The sequence below is a fragment of the Paroedura picta genome, chromosome 16 (genome assembly GCF_049243985.1).
Source record: "Paroedura picta isolate Pp20150507F chromosome 16, Ppicta_v3.0, whole genome shotgun sequence".
Taxonomy (NCBI): Eukaryota; Metazoa; Chordata; class Lepidosauria; order Squamata; family Gekkonidae; genus Paroedura; species Paroedura picta.
In genome coordinates, this window is record NC_135384.1 from 22000506 (window position 1) to 22018824 (window position 18319).

General features: G+C 48.5%; 1 protein-coding gene across 1 annotated transcript; it reads left to right on the forward strand.

The window, feature by feature from the left end:
- The first annotated feature begins 6335 nt into the window (after positions 1 to 6335).
- PHB1 (prohibitin 1) lies at positions 6336 to 17097 on the forward strand. The gene is made up of 7 exons (XM_077314118.1): positions 6336 to 6482; positions 8418 to 8550; positions 9458 to 9619; positions 11189 to 11331; positions 13015 to 13131; positions 13950 to 14045; positions 16023 to 17097. Exons 2-7 carry the CDS (start codon positions 8463 to 8465, stop codon positions 16233 to 16235), a joined length of 819 nt encoding a protein of 272 aa, XP_077170233.1. The 5' UTR covers positions 6336 to 6482; positions 8418 to 8462; the 3' UTR covers positions 16236 to 17097.
- Positions 17098 to 18319: the final 1222 nt, after the last annotated feature.

Sequence of the window (18319 nt, forward strand, 5' to 3'; positions counted from 1 at the left end):
ATTCAGCTATTCTTATAGATTCATCTGAGAGTTATTTTAAACTTTTCTTCTGGCTTCTTGTGTGGTATGTGTTTAACTGCTATTTCAACAACAGTTGATGGGATTTCCTGCCACAGTTCATCAGGCATCTTCTCTGTTGCATCCAATAGTTGAAATGGATTTTCACCTCCACTGCATATGTGAGCAGAATTTTATTTACATTGAACTTCCTTAACTCTAGTGTTCTCTTGATGTTGCAGAGTTTTGATTTGATTTTAGCCTGTAACAGTTCATGATCTGAACCACAATCAGCATCTGGATATATTTTGACAGCAAAGACTGAACTATCATTGGCTGCATAAGATGTACTCAATTTGATTCCTGTGTAGTCCATTTGGTGATGTCCAAGTGTATGGGCGACATTTATGCTGCTTGAATCAAGTGTTAATGTGAAACCGATTTTCATGACAAAATTGTGCCAGATGATCACCTGCATCATTCCTTTCTCCAAGTCCGAAGTTGCCAGTAATGTCTCTCTCTGCTTGTGTGCCAACTTTTGCATTAAAGTCACCCATTATGTAAATGACATCCTTCTTGGGTACTTGTTTTAAAGTGTTTTGAATGGCGGTATAGAAGTCTTCAATTTCCATTTCTGTTGCATCAGTTGTCAGAGCTTGGACAGCTGCAATATTTATTGGCTTGGTACAAATACAAATTGTCATGATTTGATCATTGATCATTGGAAACATTCCACAGCTTGAGAAAAAAATTTGCTTGCAATGAAAGCCACACCGTTCCTTCTTATGGAGTTGTGACCTGAATAGTAAATGGTAAAATCTTCTGCTTGAAAAAAAAAATCTGTTGGTGGCACTGGCTGCTTCGGGCATGAACGGCTGTTTTGGTGGCCGAAGCACCCAACTCTAGTCCAATGTAATTGACTGATGCCCAGGAGGTCAATGTTCAACCTGACAATGTCTCTTTTGGCAATTTACAATTTTCCTTGAGTCCTCTAGCATTCCAAATTGCTATTTGGTGCATCTTCATAATACGCAGACCCTTGCTTTCACCAGTGGCCGCATCAGCATCTGGGGTTCCTGCTGGATTTGACCCAGGCATGTCATAAAATCCAGGGCTACTTGCTGCAGGCCCTTGCTTCTTGCACTTGTTGGGGACCTTCTGGCCTGAGGGGCTCAGCGGTGGGCACCATATCGAAATCGTTTCAGAGCTGTGCCATAGGATTTTCTTGGCACCATTTTTTTTACAAGATAGGTTGCCAGGTCTTCCCTTAACCCTCCCCATTTACCTGAGCTTGGGACCAGCATGCTCAGATGTGCATAGCAAGTTAACTTACCTTTATTTAAATGGGTTTCTACTTGGGAATAAGACCTCATAAGCATTGGTAAAAAAAATCCTGCAGTTGCCCAGATGTCTACTAATATATTCAGATTCCCCATAATTCCATAATCTTATTATTGACAGGTGTGGAAGCAGCCTTGGGGACCTTCTTTGGCTGGAAAGCCAGCGTGGTGTAGTGGTTAAGAGCAGAAGCTTGATTCCCAACTCCTTCACATGCAGCCAGCTGGGTGTCCTTGGCCAAGTCACAGTCCTGTTAAGTATTCGCACAAAGCAGATCTGTCAGAAGCTCTCTCAGCCCCATGTACCTCACAGGGTGTCTGTTGTGGGGAGAGGAAGAGAAGGCAATTGTAAGCCACTTTGAGGCTCCTTCAGGGCATGAAAAGTGGGGTATAAAACCAACTCTGCTTCTCCTCCTTCTAGAAAGGTTTAAATAAATAAATAAGCAACCCAGTCATGGATAAATCTACAATCCTCATTGGTATAAGGTAGTGTCATATGCTCAAACTGCATACATACTAAGACTGGGAAGGAGCCCCCCCCAGTCAGGGATGCCAACCTCCTGGAGGGACTGGAGATCTCCCAGAATTACAGCTCATCTCCAGACTGCAGAAATCAGTGTCTGCAGAGGAAATGGATGGTTTGAAAGGTGGGCTCCGTGGCATGGTACCCCACCGAGATCCCTGTCCTCCCCACGCTCCACCTTGGAATCTCCAGGAGTTTCCCAACTTGGAGCTGACAGCTCTGCCCCCCATCTCTTGCAAGCAGCCGGAGGAGACCTGCCCACCCTGCCTCCAGATGAAAAGGCACTGTTTGCATGAAGAGTGGAGCTTCTTGGGAACAAAGCACAGCAGCGAAAGAGCAGGCAATCAATCACTCTCTAGTCAGGGGCTAGACAGGTGAAGGTATTATGCTCTCCCAAGGTGTATCGTCAGCAGATTCCAAGGTCTATCAGTCTCCGCGCAAATATACTTCTATTCCTCGAAATGCTGCCCACTCAGCAGCGTATTAAAGGCAATTTCGTGCCTTTTTTCCCTTTTGCATTTAATGGAACAAGGAGGAGATAAAAAGTAATGACCGATTGCTCTGATTCTGCTTAGTTAGCGCTAAATGCCTGGGGAGGGGAGGAAGGGGCTGATGTCGCAGCCAGCTGGGAAAGGAGCCAGAAAAAGGGGGCTTGCTTGGCTGAACAGAAGAGGGGAGGAATGTGGTCCTCAGCACAGTGCTCTGATGCACAACCTCACCTGGGACTTGTGTTCCCCACTGTGGGGAACACAAGTGGGGAACAGCAGATTTCCAAGGTGCATATTGCAGCCTTTCTCAGCTTTTTACTGTTGAGAAACCCCTGAAATGTTATTCAGGCTTTGAGTAACCCCAGTACTGGTGCAATGGTGCAGAATATGGTAAGGAAGCAGAGCTGTGTCCATGCCCACCTGGGGACCCTCCCCTTCCCACCCCCTCCAGGCCCATCCTTGGCCATTTTGGGAGGGTTGGTTGATATGGCCATATATGATCCTATCACCTAATTAATGTTTAACACATTTTTAAAATATATTAAAAATTAATTAACTCCCACCCATTCAGGAAACCCTTCCAGGGCTGTCAAGAAACCCCAGGGTTTCACAAAACCCTGGCTGAGCACGTCTGGCACAATGCCAGCAAATGCTGGCAGGGGCTCATGGGAATTGTAGTCCATGGACATCTGGAGGACCACAAGTTGACTACCCTTGCCATAGAGGCAACCAGGGAAATGACTTTGGTCATCTGGAGATCAATTGTAATAGCAAGAGATCTCCAGGTGCGACCTGAATGTTGGCAACCCTAGCTGGGACCTAGAATGCCTTTCCAGGGGGCCCTATCAGTCTGGCTATTCAGTGGAGAAGGAAAGGTCTGTAGTGAGAGACATGTGAAAATGTGAAACTGCCTTATACTGAGTCAGGTCACTGGTCTATCAAGGTATATTGCCTATTCTGACTGGCAGGTCCTCTCTGGGAGCTCCTCCGTATCACCTGTTACTCATGCTTTTAACAGCAAATGCCAGGGATTGAACCAGGTCCCTTAACACAGGGGTAGTAAACCTGTGGTCCTCCAGATGTCCATGGACTACAATTCCCATTAGCCACTGCCAGCATTTGCTGGCAGGGGCTCATGGGAATTGTAGTCCATGGGCATCTGGAGGACCACAGGTTGACTACCCCTGCCTTAACAAACAAGGGAAAATATGACGTGTGAAATGGTTTCTATTGCTCCAGAAGCTCAAGAACACTTTCTGTCCATCCAGGGAATGCCTTTAAGCATTTGACTGTTGGAAGAGAACTGCATCTTGCTAATAAAATTAAATGTTTACCTTTAGGGTTTTACATAGTGATCAAGTAGTTGGCAACCGTTAAACAAGCAGTGGAACTATACTCATAGGATCCAGAGCAAATGGTGGGACTGCAAAGAGAAAATGAGATTGGAAGATGATTCATTGACAGGCTGGTTACATAAACAATGATGGGAAAGAAATCCTGGGCTTGTAATTTTATGGGCTCCTGTCAGTTCCATTTGGTGCTCGGCAGTAAAACCGCACAAGATTCTGTAATGCGGCCTGAGCTTCACTGTAGAAGCCCAGGAATTCCGGCAAAGCTGCCTGAAACTCCCCAGAATGTTGCATTTTTCATATATTGAAGAAGAACAGGCTTAATGATCCAAGACTTTACATATCTGCAAAATTTATGGCCCAGCACTACTCTGCTGCCCAGAGTGAAGACCGCAGTTGACAGATCCCCATGGCTCTCTTTTCTGATGACAGATCTGAGCAGGATTAGTAATGCACAGGACACTTCTGAGTTTGCCATGCAGGTAGACATGGCAGGACTGTAACAGGAAAAAATTGGTTTTGCTTGTTTGCCATCAAGTGGCACGTGACTTATGAAGATCACAGTGAGGTTTTCAAGGAAGGCAAGAGAGGTTCAGAGATGGTTTGAGATTGCCTACCTCTGCGTCATGACCCTGGTAGTCCTTGGTGGCAGTGGTCCCCAACCTTTTTATTACCGACCGGTCAACACTTGACAATTTTACTGACGCCCAGGGGAGGGGGACGTCGCTGCTGCCGCCACCTGAGCCCCTGCTCCGCTTGCTTTCCCACTGGCGGCCCTGACTTCCCGCCACCTGCTGGGGAGCGCTGTCAGCAGCAGCTGCGCAGTGCCATGCCGAGGGGGAGCCCCAGCCATGGCTGCCTCTGGAGAGCACCAAAGGTGAGCTGGCAGCAGAGTGGCAGGGCAGCCCCCGAGACAGCAGCCGGGGAGGAGGGCGAGGAGGAGCCCGATACCGACTGATCCATGGACTGGTAACGGTTCCCGGCCCCGGGGTTGGGGACTGCTGCTTGGTGGTCTCCCATCCCAATACTAATACCATGCCTGACTTCCTAAATCTGATGAGATTGGGCTAGTCTGGGCTATTCAGGGCGCAATAGGAACCAGAGTAGTAATTCCACTTTCATGTCATAACAGAAGAGCAACACAACAACAGTACTAAAAGAATACTGTGTGTCAAGACTGTATAAAGGTAAAGGTAAAAGGTATCCCCTGTGCAAGCACCGGGTCATGTCTGACCCTTAGGGCGACACCCTCTAGCGTTTTCATGGCAGACTCAATACCTCAATACTGGTTTGCCAGTACCTCCCCCAGTCATTACCATGTAATGTCATGCACTAATCAATAATCAGATAATAAAAAAAAACAAAGCCCTGTTTTATCAGAGCTTTAAGAAAGCCTAAACAGATTTATCCATTCTAATCGAAGAACCCCCCCCAAATAAAGTTTGCATTGTATTCCTACTTGAAAATTGCATTACATTAAATACTGTTTCTATAACTTTTTAAAAACAAAAGCAATGAAGTTCCCATGAGCTTCTACAGTTTTCCTGGTATCTTGTGAGCAATGGACCATCCTGGAAACAAAGGCTTTCTTGACTTTAAAGCCTCTAAAATCCCTTTTAAAAGAACTCAAAATGAGTCAGCATTCTGCTTGAATCTTGCTTTCTTTTAATGGCACTTTAGAAACCCAGTAAAACATGATCACTTATTCAAAAGTATTGTTTCTCTGCAGAACATTTCCACATATATTGAAGAGCTTCTGTTTGAAAGCCAAGTTGCTTGCAATTTAAATTATCAGTGACGAAACTGTTTTCAGGGTTGAAGATATTTTTGTTGTGCTTTCCCCCCCTTAAAAATGATTTAATTTAACAATCGCTCTGGGGAGGAGAAGAGCATAGGGTTGCCAGGTTCCCCCTGGCCACCGGATGGGGATGGGATAGGGTTGCCAGATCGCATTGGAAAACTGCCAGAGAGTGTGTGAAGGAGCCTAATTAGGCTTGCCAACCTCCAGGCAGCACCTGGAGATCATTGCAATTACAACGGATCTCCACACAACTAAGATTAGCTCCCTTGGAGAAAACGGCTGCTTTGAAAATTATGGCATTACACCGTGCACAGTTCCCTTGTCGCCCCAAGCTCCACTCCCAAAATGTTGAGATAATTCCCAACCCTAACACTAATATAGCCAGCGATGTCATTGGAGCACGCAAAGCCACAGTCCTCCCTCCAGAGCAGTCCTTTATCCCCTGGAGAACTGATCTCTGTCATCTGGAGTCTCATTTCCAGGAGACCCCCAGGAGGATGGCTGGCATCCCTAAACGACAGGTGTATTCGGGGGTCAGCAGCAAACCAAGAGTACTGCGGAGCATCCCTGCCAACATTCTCTCCTATCTCCAAAATTATATTCCTGGGTTAATAATATCCAGCACTTCTAAGAAAGCGCGGCGCTCAGCCTCAGCGCTGCCGCCCTTGGCAAAGAACAGGGTAAACCCATTAAGCTATCTGGCAGGGGCTCATGGGAAGTGTAGTCCCCGGACGGGCTACATTTCCGCCATGCCGCGCCGGCGCCTTGCACGGCCTTCCGGGATTTGTAGTTTTGAGCAGCCTGCCACGCCCCCGTCCATGCGAGCTTCCTGCCCGCGCTTGGGAAGCACGACGATCCCGTCAGGCGTTGCGGCGGCCGGCCGTGAGCCAATGGCCAGGCCGTTCAGGCGCCTGGGCCGTGCGCACGCGCAGTGGAGGCCAGGTGGCTTGCTGGGGTTTCATGCGGAGGTCAGCGTCGCGAAGGGAGGTGAGCCGCAGGGAGGGAAGGGCGGGCGGGCAGGCGGCGGCTGGGGAGGGAGGAATAGTTGCTGCTTCTAAGGCGCAAAAGAGGGCGGGGGTTGGAGACTGGAGGCTGCAGGGAGGTCCTGGCTTCCTCCCGGAGGGAGGGTGGCAACCGCGCAACGCCTTGGAAGGAGCAGCAGGAGGAGGAAAAGTGCGGGCGGGCGCGCGCTGGGCAGGGGGCGAGGAAGCAGAGGGAGCGGCTTGGAGGAGAAAGCTCTGGATCTTTCCATGCTGCGGGTGGCGGGGAGACCGGGCGAGTCCTGCATCACGGGTGGCTGTCTAGATCAGGGGTAGTCAAACTGCGGCCCTCCAGATGTCCATGGACTACAATTCCCATGAGCCCCTGCCAGCGAATGCTGGCAGGGGCTTGTGGGAATTGTAGTCCACGGACATCTGGAGGGCCGCAGTTTGACTACTCCTGGTCTAGATGAACATGGACTACAATTCCCATGAGCCTGGCAGGGCTCATTGTAGTCTACGGACACGCCGCAGTGTGGCCGCCCGTATCCTACATGGACACATGTGCACCGTTACGTGCCCTGTCGTTGTTCCTGAAACTGCTAGGGAAAGGGATGGCCGCCTGCTTCCGTCCCCCTTGCTCCATGGACCTTAGGGTATTGTGGGTGGTGCACCTCCTTAGGACTCTCTCCAGAGCCCTGTGAGGTAGGCTAGATTGAGGAAGACGGGCTGGCCCAAGGGTTCCTCCGTGGGCATCGTGGCTGAGTGGAGATTTGAAGCCGGGGCTCTGTCTGCTATGCCCTGCTTGCTGCCCAAACTAGCAACACTTGATAGCCCTGCTCTAGACCAGAAAAACATGGAGGGGAGGGGAGCCACTGCCTAGCGCTGAGGCCGTGGGCAGCAGCGGGGACACACAAGCCAAATGCCAAGAAGTGTGCAGTAGCGAAGAGCAAGTGAAGGGACAGAACCCTGGAGGAATTCTCCCCACCTCTGAGTGACCTTGCCTCGCTGTCCTGCTGCTTCTCTCAGCCTAAAAATATGCAATGGGATTACACAGCTGAAGAGAAGAGCGTACTGTGCAATGAGCAACATTAGTAGATATGCTTACAATAAACAACTATTTACAGACAAAAACTGTCTTGCTTTTTTTTTTCCCAAAGGGAAATGTATTGATTGTAGAGGAATTATCAAAAGAATCAGAAAAGTATCATAGAGCTCCCAAAGGAAGACGTTTTGACTCAAAATGGATCTTCTATGGTGCAAGGGGTCCTCAAAGGTACCCCTTCAAGCATGGTGTGATAAGTTTCCAGTGGTTCAGCAGAACCTCACTGAGAGATCACAAAACTGAGAGTCAGTTTTGGTGTGTTTAATATCACCACAAAATCTATGCCCAAATGGTTCTGAAGGATCATTAAGTGTATCTATTAATTTTGCCCATTGCACAGTATATTTCTTTTTGCCTCTCTCAGCCTGCCTGCAAGGAGAGGCGACATGCATGGGACTGTGGCTCTTGACACAATAGATCTGTTGAAACAGTAGCAGAGGGGAAATGGCTGCACTGCAGAGGTTTTGGAGGCCCAGCAAGCTGAGCTCTGGGACCCACCGGAAGATCTGATATCCTGGGGCTGGAGAAGCTCGGGGGGGGGGGGGGGGAGGTTTACTCCGCCCATGAGAACAAACCTGTTCTGAGTGCCCTTTCCCCAAGAGTGTAGCTGCATGTATTTTATGTGTCCCTCAATTTTCTGCAACCTCAGAGTTCAGTGGAGTTCACACCCACACAGAGGCCAAAGGGCAGGAGCCCAAGACAAACCGAAGTGAATCTAAAAAAAAAAAAAAGATTAAACAAAATCCCATCTCTTTGATTTGCAAGTCTTTGGCACCCAAGCCATTTTGTTGCTTCCTATTTTGAATGCTGCTCTACCTTTCCTGGCTGTTGTTGCAGACGTGACACTTCTTGGAACTGAGGAACGGGACTGAAGTGGACCGAATGGCTACCAAGCTCTTTGATACCCTTGGCAAACTTGGCCTTGGCCTGGCTCTTGCGGGTGGGGTTGTCAACTCTGCTCTTTATAATGGTAAGGGGGCCTTTTCTTCTGGCATGCTGGGTTGATCCTGAGCTTCTGTCTTTACCAGAACGCTTCTCTTTGTAGCCAGCACTGTGCTTTTTTAAATAGGCCAGTGGGGTGGGAGTGTTGTGTCTCAGCGCAGCCTTGAAGGTAGCCAGACCTTTGCTCCCAGATTCTGGAAGAGCCTTCCACTGCAGTAGGGGTCCCCCGTATGGTGCTCAGGGATACTGCAGCGCCCAGCAACACCAAATATTTGAAGAAGGTGGGTGAAGCAGTGTGAGGTTCTTACCCCTCAGGGCATCTGATTGGCTGTGCAGAATAAAATATTATTATTTCAATTTTAGCTGCTACAGCAGTGCTGCTTTGGTTTTCTCCCACTCCTCTCTCTAGTGTGTTTTGGAAACAGCCACTTTTCTCCCTTACTTGTGGGGTTTCTTGGGATGTGGCTCGGACTCCTGTGGCAGGCATTTTGCAGCTGCACTTTGTCAAAATTCCAAAGCTGCCCACAGTGTTGAAACAGTGCAACACATGCAACACAAGCTGTCAGTTGAACCAATCAGAAAAGGATGGGCTGGGAGGGAACAGAGGTCAGTGGGGAGGGTGGCTGTCTAGCTCTGAAGCCTGAGGAAGAGTGCTTGCACCCGAAAGCTTGTGCCTAGAATAAATCTTTGTTGGTCTTAAAGGTGCCACTGGACTCTGATTTTATTAGCTCTGAAGGATCTTTGTTGTAGGACCTCTTTGTGCCTCTCCAGTCCTGTTCATGAGGCCCTGCTTATGAATTCCCTAATGTCTGTTCTACCGGCATGAGCCCTGTCTCCTCACTTGGTCCAGTATTCCTGGATCTCCCCCCCCCCTTTTTTAAATTTTTTATTCAGAGTGTGTAGTTGACTTGTTTCTACTCTGTGCCATTTTTCAGTGGATGCAGGCCACAGGGCTGTCATCTTTGACCGGTTCCGGGGCGTTCAGGACATAGTGGTGGGCGAAGGGACCCACTTCCTCATTCCCTGGGTACAGAAGCCGATAATCTTTGACTGCCGCTCTCGCCCCCGCAACGTCCCAGTGATCACGGGCAGCAAAGGTGAGTATGTGGGACCAGCAATGGGCTCTGGTTAATGTTATGTCTTTTATAACTGGCCTGGTCCCATCTCATCAGATCTTGGAAATTAAGCAGGGTTGGCTCTGGTCAGTATGTGGAGACCACTAAGGAATGCCAGGGTAGCAAAGAAGAGGTAGGCAATGATAAACCACCTCTGAACATATTTTGTCTTGAAAGCCCTGTGGGGTCGCCATATCAGCTGTGATTTTATAAATCTATTTTAGTGGAGGGTGTTTATATGGTTCCTCTGTGGAGAGTTGCTCCAGGCGGCTGGCTAACAGAACCAGTCCTGTTAAAACAATTCAAATGTAACTGAACAGTGTTAAGGACGGAAGCCATTAAAAACACATTTAAAATCCGTACGGGGTGGAGAAGAGGATGAGCTGTGCCTTCGAATGTTTGTTAGCTGATGTAATGGCCAATAGCGTCCCAGGTCCTTAGCCCCGCACACCATTTTGAGAAGCGGCACTCACTGCCAAAGACTTCATGCAGAAGTGCTGTCATGCACCCAGCTGGCCGTGGTTCTTGGTCAACCTGTAGGGCCAATCAGTGGTGGAGCAAGCTGCCCCCTGGATGTGCAGACTTTCCAGTGGAGCAAGCATTTCCCAGGTGGGAAGAGGAGCTGATAACAGCTTTCTGTGCAGTAAAACAATTGAGGAGGTGCAATAAACAGTAGCTGAAGGGTATGACGACTTAAAGACTGGCCTTTAGCTTCCTACATGTGGGTTCCTCGTGAGATAGTCAGTGGTCTGTTGTTGAAATGACCAGTCATGACCAGTGGAGAGCCAGCTTGGTGCAGTGCAGGGGCTCATGGGAATTGTAGTCCATGAACATCTGGAGGACCACAGGTTGACTACCCCTGGTGTAGTGGATAAGTGTAAAGGAATCTGGAAAGCCAAGTTTTCTTCCCCATGTGAGACCTGCTAAGTGACCTTGGGCCAACATGGTTCTCCCAGCCCCACCTGCCTCATAAGGTGCCTGTTGTGGGGAAAGGAAGGTGATTGTAAGTCCCCATGGGACTCCGTAGGAGAGATAAAAGTGGGGCATAAAAACCTCCTCTTCTACTTCCCTGATGCATCACTTGCACCTTCCTGGGGTAATGAATGGCAGGAGAGCATGGGAATGCCCCAAGGACACTGGCAGTCCAGGTGCCTGGCTGGTGTCAATCCTCAGAGTTCTTTCCCATGTCCAGGGGCTGCGTCACAGGTGTGCCTCTTTGGCGGATGAGTTAATCTGGAAAGGATTACTACTAGGTGAGAAGTGTGAATCTTTGAGTAGGCCAGAATACCTCGACTGAGTGTCCTTTTTGACTGTGATGGCTCCTGAGACCTACTCAGATAGGATTTTGCTGAAGGAGGACAAAAACCATCAAATTGATTAGATCGACCTGTCCTCTGAAGGGAACATCAGCTAGCTGGTACTTCCTTTCTCCTGGTTGATGGCCCAGTTCTCCATTCTGTCTCCATGGCTCCAAAACCGTCAGAGCAGCTTCCTCGTTGACCTGCAAAAGCCCATTCCTGCTCTAAACTCTCTTCGCTACTTCTCTGGTAGATCTACAGAATGTGAACATCACGCTGCGGATCCTGTTCAGGCCGGTGGCCATGCAGCTTCCCCGGATTTACACCAGCATTGGAGAAGATTACGATGAACGAGTGTTGCCCTCCATTACAACTGAGATCCTCAAGTCCGTGGTGGTAAGAGGCAGGCGGGCAGGGCAGGATTCTGCATGCACCCAGCACTGGTAACCTGAGCCAGCGTGGTGTAGAACAGGGGTAGTCAACCTGTGGTCCTCCAGATGTCCATGAACTTCAATTCCAGCTGGCATCACTTCCTGGTACTGCCAAGTCTGGAAAATATTTCAGCAGTACTTCCATGGTCAAAAGGTTGGAAAAGGCTGGTGTAGAGGGTCTGGGAGACCCAGGTTCGAATCCCCACTCTGCCATGGTAGCTCACTGGGAGTCCTGGGGCCAGATTCCCTCACCCACATCAAAGAGTGGTTAGGATCAAATGGAGGATGAGAATGATGTTGTAAGCTGCTTTAAGGAGAAAGGAAGGGTTCAGATATCTAAGTGAATCAAAAATATAGCCCGGAAGCCATCTTGGCTCAACCTGGGGCCTTAATATAATGGCTATATGTCCTTTTTTCCACATTGCCTGTGGCACTGGGCCTTCTTTCCCCCCTCCATCATAAACCTTCCCAACGCCCTCCCTTTATAGTGGGGTTATGTTGAGCAACTCTTCCTACCAGCAGTTGTTAGACAGCCTGTATTTTGCAGGTCTGCTTGAAGAGCCCCACACCCCGAAAGGAGTAGTGGTTCACACACAGAGGGATTAAAATGTACAACTGGCTGCCAGACGATGGCGAGCTGGCCACAGGAAGAAACAGCTTTAGAAGGGGATAAGTGTATCAATGGCTACTAGCCATGGTGGTTGAGGAGAGCATCTGAATCACAGAGCCAGGAGGCAACATCAGGAAGAGATCTTGGCCTCTATGTCTTGTTATTGTCCGTCCAAGGGAACTGACTGGGCTCTTGTGTGAGACAGAAGGCTGGACTTGATGGACCACTGGCCTGATTCAGCAGGCTTCTTACATTCTTATTCAGAAAGGCCTCGGCCTACATGCCGTTGTTGGCCCTCCAGAGGAATCAGTTGGCCACTGTGTGAGACGGGAAGTTGGAGACGGGAAGCTCTGATCCAGCAGGGCTCTTCTTATGTAGCTAAAAGCACCAAAATCTTTGCGGACACAAAGTTTCTGGAAGTCAGTAGACCAAAGTCGAATGGCCCCTCACACACCTCCTTCCCTGATCTGTCTGCCTCTTGGCTGTTTCTCAGCTTTTGTGTTTCTCTGTCCCACTCTCTGCAATTGCCCTCAGTCGCTGAGGATGATTATGCCTTTTCTGGTTGTTTGACTCTGATACGGTTGCCTGGCAAGGCCAAAAGCATATCTGCCCTCTTGGTTCCAAGTGGATAAGGACAGGGGAAAGGGCACAAAGAAGAAGAGTTGGTTCTTATATGCCGCTTTTCTCTACCAGGAGTCTCAAAGCAGCTTACAGCCTTCCCTTTCCTCTCCCCACAACAGACACCCTGTGAGGTGGGTGAGGCTAAGAGAGCCCTGATATCACTGCTCAGTCAGAACAGCTTTATCAGTGTTGTGGCAGGCCCAGCTGGTTGCATGCGAAGGAGCAGGGAATGAAACCCTGGCTCGCAAGATTAGAAGCTGCCACTCTTAACCACTCTTAACCACTACGCCTCTTTGGCTCCAAAAGAAGCATGCTGGCTTCAAGTGAAGCCACCATACTCCTTGGGCCTGCATGCCATCTTGATATGGGAGCCCTGTGGTTTGATTTTGCTCACCTTTGTGATTCTGTTTGTTTCAGGCTCGTTTTGATGCCGGGGAACTGATCACACAGAGGGAGCTGGTTTCCAGACAAGTGAGCGAAGACCTCACGGAAAGAGCAGCCACGTTTGGCCTCATCCTAGATGACGTTTCCTTGGTAAGAGGCTTCTTGGCTCCAGAAACTTTGTTGGGAGAGAGTGACTAAAGCTCTGGACCAGCAGGAAGAACAACTCAGGTTTTTTACACCCATCTTTTCCCTACTCCAAAGTGGCTTACACTTTTCCCTTCCTCTCCCCACAACAGACACCTTGTGAGATCAGTGGGGCTGAGAAAGGTCTAAGAGAACTGCTCTGTGAGAACAAATTTAAGAGAACTGTGACTGGCCCAGTGTCACCCAACGGGATGGGATGGGATGAGAGGGGAATCAAACATTTGTAACTGTGACACTGGGGGGTGAGCACAATCACGAAATGGTAGCCATAGGAGACAGAGCCTGCCATAAAATTCTAAGGAACAAGGTTGTCTATAACTAATAGTAACTCTTATTTGAAAGGCCCCAAATCCCTGACAGTCCTTCCTTCCTCCCTCCCTCCCTCCCTCCCTCCCTCCCTCCTTCCTTCCTACCTAAGCTACATTTGAAAAAAATCTGAAGCATTCCTCAAGCAATGATTGAGATATTTCAAAGTAAAACTATCAAAAAGTCATGCTTGCTCACCCATTCTTGAAATGAGTCCCAAGTAATTTACCACTTTAACTGCATACGTGAGTAAATACTGTAACTTCTAGAAACTCCTTGGAAAAACACATTCCAAAGCCACAGCTGTGCATGTTTTGAGCCTCTGATGCATAAATAAAATCTGTGGCCCTCAGGTTGTAACTGTGCTTGTAACCTCAATCATGTTTCAGCATCTTTGATGTGATGTTGATGGTATTCCTTGGTTGTGACCCTTTCTTTGTTCCTGTTCCTTTGTTAAGACACATCTGACCTTTGGGAAGGAGTTCACAGAAGCTGTAGAAATGAAACAGGTCGCCCAGCAAGAAGCAGAACGGGCCAGGTTCATAGTGGAAAAGGTAAGAACACAATGAAGATATGCCAAAATGCACCAGTTCCCTAGCGCACTCCTTCCCAGTGTACAAATATTTCCATGATGTTTACCTTTATAACAAGTTTGGAAATGGGCTCAGACAGTGATCCTCAAACATCCATTTTGTCCCATCCATCACTCTGTCTAAAAACCAGGGACCTGCATGATGGAGACAAAAGTCCTCTTTTCCCAAGACAAGAGGACATAAAAAATGGCAGTAGCACAGTGGATAATCCGTGGCAGGTAGGATTGTTGAGAAGTGGCACATGGAGGACACTTGCTGGTAGGCACAAGGGATCAGAAGAAACACTAAACATCCAAGGTTGCTACTAGGGTGCCAGGAATGGCAGATAGATAATCCCTGGCAGGCAAGGCCTTCAGGAGATGGCATGTCACATTTGCAGGTGGAAACAGGGACTGAGGGTGAACAAGTTCTTAATCATTCTGAAAGCCCCGAGTGTCATTTGCATCCCGCTGGTGGGAAGCACACCACCAGTTGAGAGCTACAGGGCTAGGCAGCCTGCCCCAGGGAGAACTAGGTGTGGCCTTTCTCATCCTGCTCTTTGTGTTATCTCCCTGGTCACTGAGGGTCGCTAGTCAGGTCCTGCTCTGAATACTCTCATTCTGAGGAGTCACCCTAACGTTGTAGAACATCCTTCCTGCTTCAATCCAGTTGGTTACAACCTGTATTTTAAACTTTTCCTCCTATTCATCAGTACAAGCTGACAATAGATGATTGCATGTTTTAGTCACAGGATAGGATGTTGTGATATAGCAAGAGAAACCAAATTTTGACTGGTCATTTCAAATGCAGGAAGAACTAGCCAATATAGTGTATTATTTGCAAGAGTGGTTTTTGTGTGTGTGTGTGTGTGTTATATATTATACTAGCTTCAGAGCCCGTTCTTGAAAACGGGTCTTGAAAGGGTCCCCTCCCCTGGACCCCAGCCAGGCAGCTTAAGATGGCTTTGGGCCGCAGCTCGCAGCTGGATCAAGTGGGGCGGGGGCTGACCAGCTCATTAGCAGGCCCAGGACAGAGTTCCTTAGCAGGCAGTCAGCAGGCCTGGAGGCCCTAGTTAGCAGGCCCAGCCTAGCAGGCCCTCCACCATGACCCTTTGCCCAGGGCCTCTCCCCTTACATGCTGCTGGCTGCAGGCACTGAGGCGTATCTGAGAGCAAAGAGGCTAGCATCCAGGGATGGAGAGCAGAGCTGCAGGGGCAGGGCCAATCAGGGTGCAGCCAGCTGGTTGCACCCTGATTGGCTTTATTACAGCTTGGGCAGCCGGACACGTTCTACCCCCCAGGCTGTTTCACAAATATATAGAGGCACCATGGATAAGGATTGAAGCTGCCGCGCTCAACCACTACACAAAAGGTTTTTTTCCAGAGTTTTAATTTGCACAGCTGTTTTATCAGCTATTAAAATGTCCCGCTTCACATTACACCAAGAATTTCTGGCAAGTAAGCAGCAGGACGGTTGCATTGCAGCAGTGACCACAGTCCTGTCGTACATGGGAACTGAGCCAAAGAGGCTATTTGGGAAGCCCCTCTCAGAAAGCATGGAACAAGGAGAAAGAGTTTCATTAAGATCCTTGAAACCTTTGACATTCACAGTCATCTGTGCAGATCAGATGCTGGTGCCCTCCCATGAGATGGCTCAAATGCAACCCCAAAAACTGCATGAAATGCATGATCACACTTCGTTATTCCCACACGTGTCTCTTTAACAGTCCTCTCATTTGGATTTCCTCATGAAAGCTTGAAACTTACCGTCTTTCAGGTAAACCTGCCTGCCCTCCAGATTCTCAGGAGTGTGCCCTTCCCCACGAATCTTGACCTCCTTTGTTTCTAGACACTCTGTAGACCAGCTGGGCAGGGGAGAGGAGGACAGGTTGATGCCCCCGCTGACCGGCCGCTTTCTGCCTGGCCAAGCTCCATGTCCGTTTCCTCCTCCATTTCTGCAGGCGGAACAGCAGAAGAAAGCAGCCATCATCTCAGCCGAGGGGGATTCTAAGGCGGCAGAGCTGATCGCCAACTCGCTGGCCACCGCAGGCGACGGCCTGATCGAACTGCGCAAGCTGGAGGCAGCCGAAGACATCGCTTACCAGCTCTCGCGATCCCGCAACATCACCTACCTGCCTTCGGGACATTCGATGCTTCTCCAGCTACCCCAGTAGGGGGTCGTCTCCGTCCCTGTCCCCGCCCTTTTTTCTACTGTCCCTTTGAAAGTAAGTTTAGCCATGCGTAATCACTGAAGTTTCTCAATTTGGGGCTGATGGGGGAGAAACAGACAAAATAGAAATTGGATTGAAAGTCCCTTAATCAAGGCAGAGAATCTTCTTCTCTTTCTCTGGCTCTCGCCCTCCTTGGAATAGAATTTAAGAGATCACTGTCCAGGACAGACGCTAGAAAGGACGTGGGTGGAGGCTAAGAGAGGGATGTCATTTGGCACATGGGATTCTACCAAGGAAAGGCCTATTTGCCAATCCAGTTTTTCTTAAGGTTACTGAACTCATCTGTATTCCATTGCAGTGTGTAGGGAGGAATTTGGGAGCTTCCCCCGACCAACTTTGCCTCTTTCCTGCCAGATTCACCATCCACTTGGTGTGTCTTAGCGGCATAAGAAGCTCTCTTTGCCAAATTTCCCACTCCCGTTGTGGTGCCCATTTCTAATGTCGTTGGTCCAGCAGTTAGTATCATTTTTGACTTTCTGTAGAGAATTTGGACAGGAATAGGGCAGTTCTACAGATGAGATTCCTGCTTTGCCTTTTATTTCACGAGAGTCTCTTTTCTCTGGGACAAAACTCCTTGTGCCTCAACCACATGACCGGAAGGAACTGATCTCTGCTTTGGAAGTCTGAAATTCCAAGTCCTCAGAAAGACACAGGAGTCCTGATCTACTGCAAATCTAATGTCAGCAGCATTCATGAGTCTTTAAAAAAAATCTTCCAAAGAAGTTCACTTAGCAATGAAGATACAGGAAAAAGATTGTATTAATCAACCTTGAATAAATGAACAAATAAAACATCCCCTCCTTAACACTGCGATTTTGTATTTAATATTGACGGAATTAATGCATATTCTTTTTCGGGGTAGAGATTAGATCTGGGGAGAGGAGGAAGTTTGGGATTCCTGGAGAACGTTGGCAGACATGCATCTTGCATCCAGAGCAACTTGAGAAGGCTCATGTCTGATCACTAAAGCTCTGCAGTTGTTTCTAATAGTGCCATCTTAAGCACATGCTTCTAAGATCAGTAAAACAAAATCAGAGTCCAGTGGCACCTTTAAGAGCAACAAAGATTTATTCAAGGCATGAGCTTTCGAGTGCAAGCCTTGAATAAATCTTTGTTGGTCTTAAAGGTGCCACTGGACTCTGGTTTTGTTTTATTGTGCTGCTTCAGACCAGCATGGCTACCCACTTGCTTCTAAGATCGTTCTTAGGAGGATGGGGTGCTGCTAGGGACTGTGCTGTGAACTTTGGAATGGGCCACTCCTCCCCTCCCCCCCCCCACCTGCCACACCATGTAGAAAATCTGCTTAGGTAGGGGCTGTCAAGTTCCAACTGACTGAAGGTGACCTCCACAGGCTTCCAAGGGAAGGAAGCAGACGTAGTTTGCCATGACCTACCTCCACACAGGCTTTTTTGGTGGTCTCACATCCAAGCCCTGACTCTGTTTAGCTTCTGATGAGATCATACTATGCCACACCATATTTCTATCTCCCCTAAATGTCTTATCTTAACTTTTTTATTCATGTAATGCACACATCATTCCCTTAGATCTGACTTTTTGGTGAAGTTCCATTTAAGGCTAGTGAGGTTACCCCCAGAAGATAAGAGCTGAACAAGATCTGAACACGCTGTAAAAGTGGCCAAATGAGAACAAGATGCAATTCAACAAGGAGAAGTGTAAAGTTCTAGGTCACACAAATAAGAAACATGCATGTTGGATGGGAGAGATACTTCTGGGTAGCCCTGTGTGTGTGGATGTGATCTTGGGGTACTTGCAAACAGTTAATATAAATATGAGGAGACAGTGTGATGTGGCGGTAAAGGCAAATGCAGTCTTGGGCTGTATCAACACCACCTGGAGTAGTGTGTGCAGTTCTGGAGGCTTTGCTTCCAAAAGAACATGGACAAAATTAAGAGAATATAGAGGAGAGTGACAAGGATGATCCAGGGCCTGGGGACCAAGCCCTATGAGGAAAGGCTGAGGGACTTGGGAATGTTCAGCTTGGGGAGGAGGAGCTTGAAAGGGGAAAT

Excerpts from the sequence above, each read along its gene's own strand:
- PHB1 (XM_077314118.1), top strand. The coding sequence starts at position 8,463 with ATGGCTACCAAGCTCTTTGATACCCTTGGCAAACTTGGCCTTGGCCTG. Across the intron at positions 9,620-11,188 it reads AGTGATCACGGGCAGCAAAG|ATCTACAGAATGTGAACATC; the intron begins GTGAGTATGTGG and ends CTTCTCTGGTAG. Across the intron at positions 14,046-16,022 it reads CCAGGTTCATAGTGGAAAAG|GCGGAACAGCAGAAGAAAGC; the intron begins GTAAGAACACAA and ends CCATTTCTGCAG.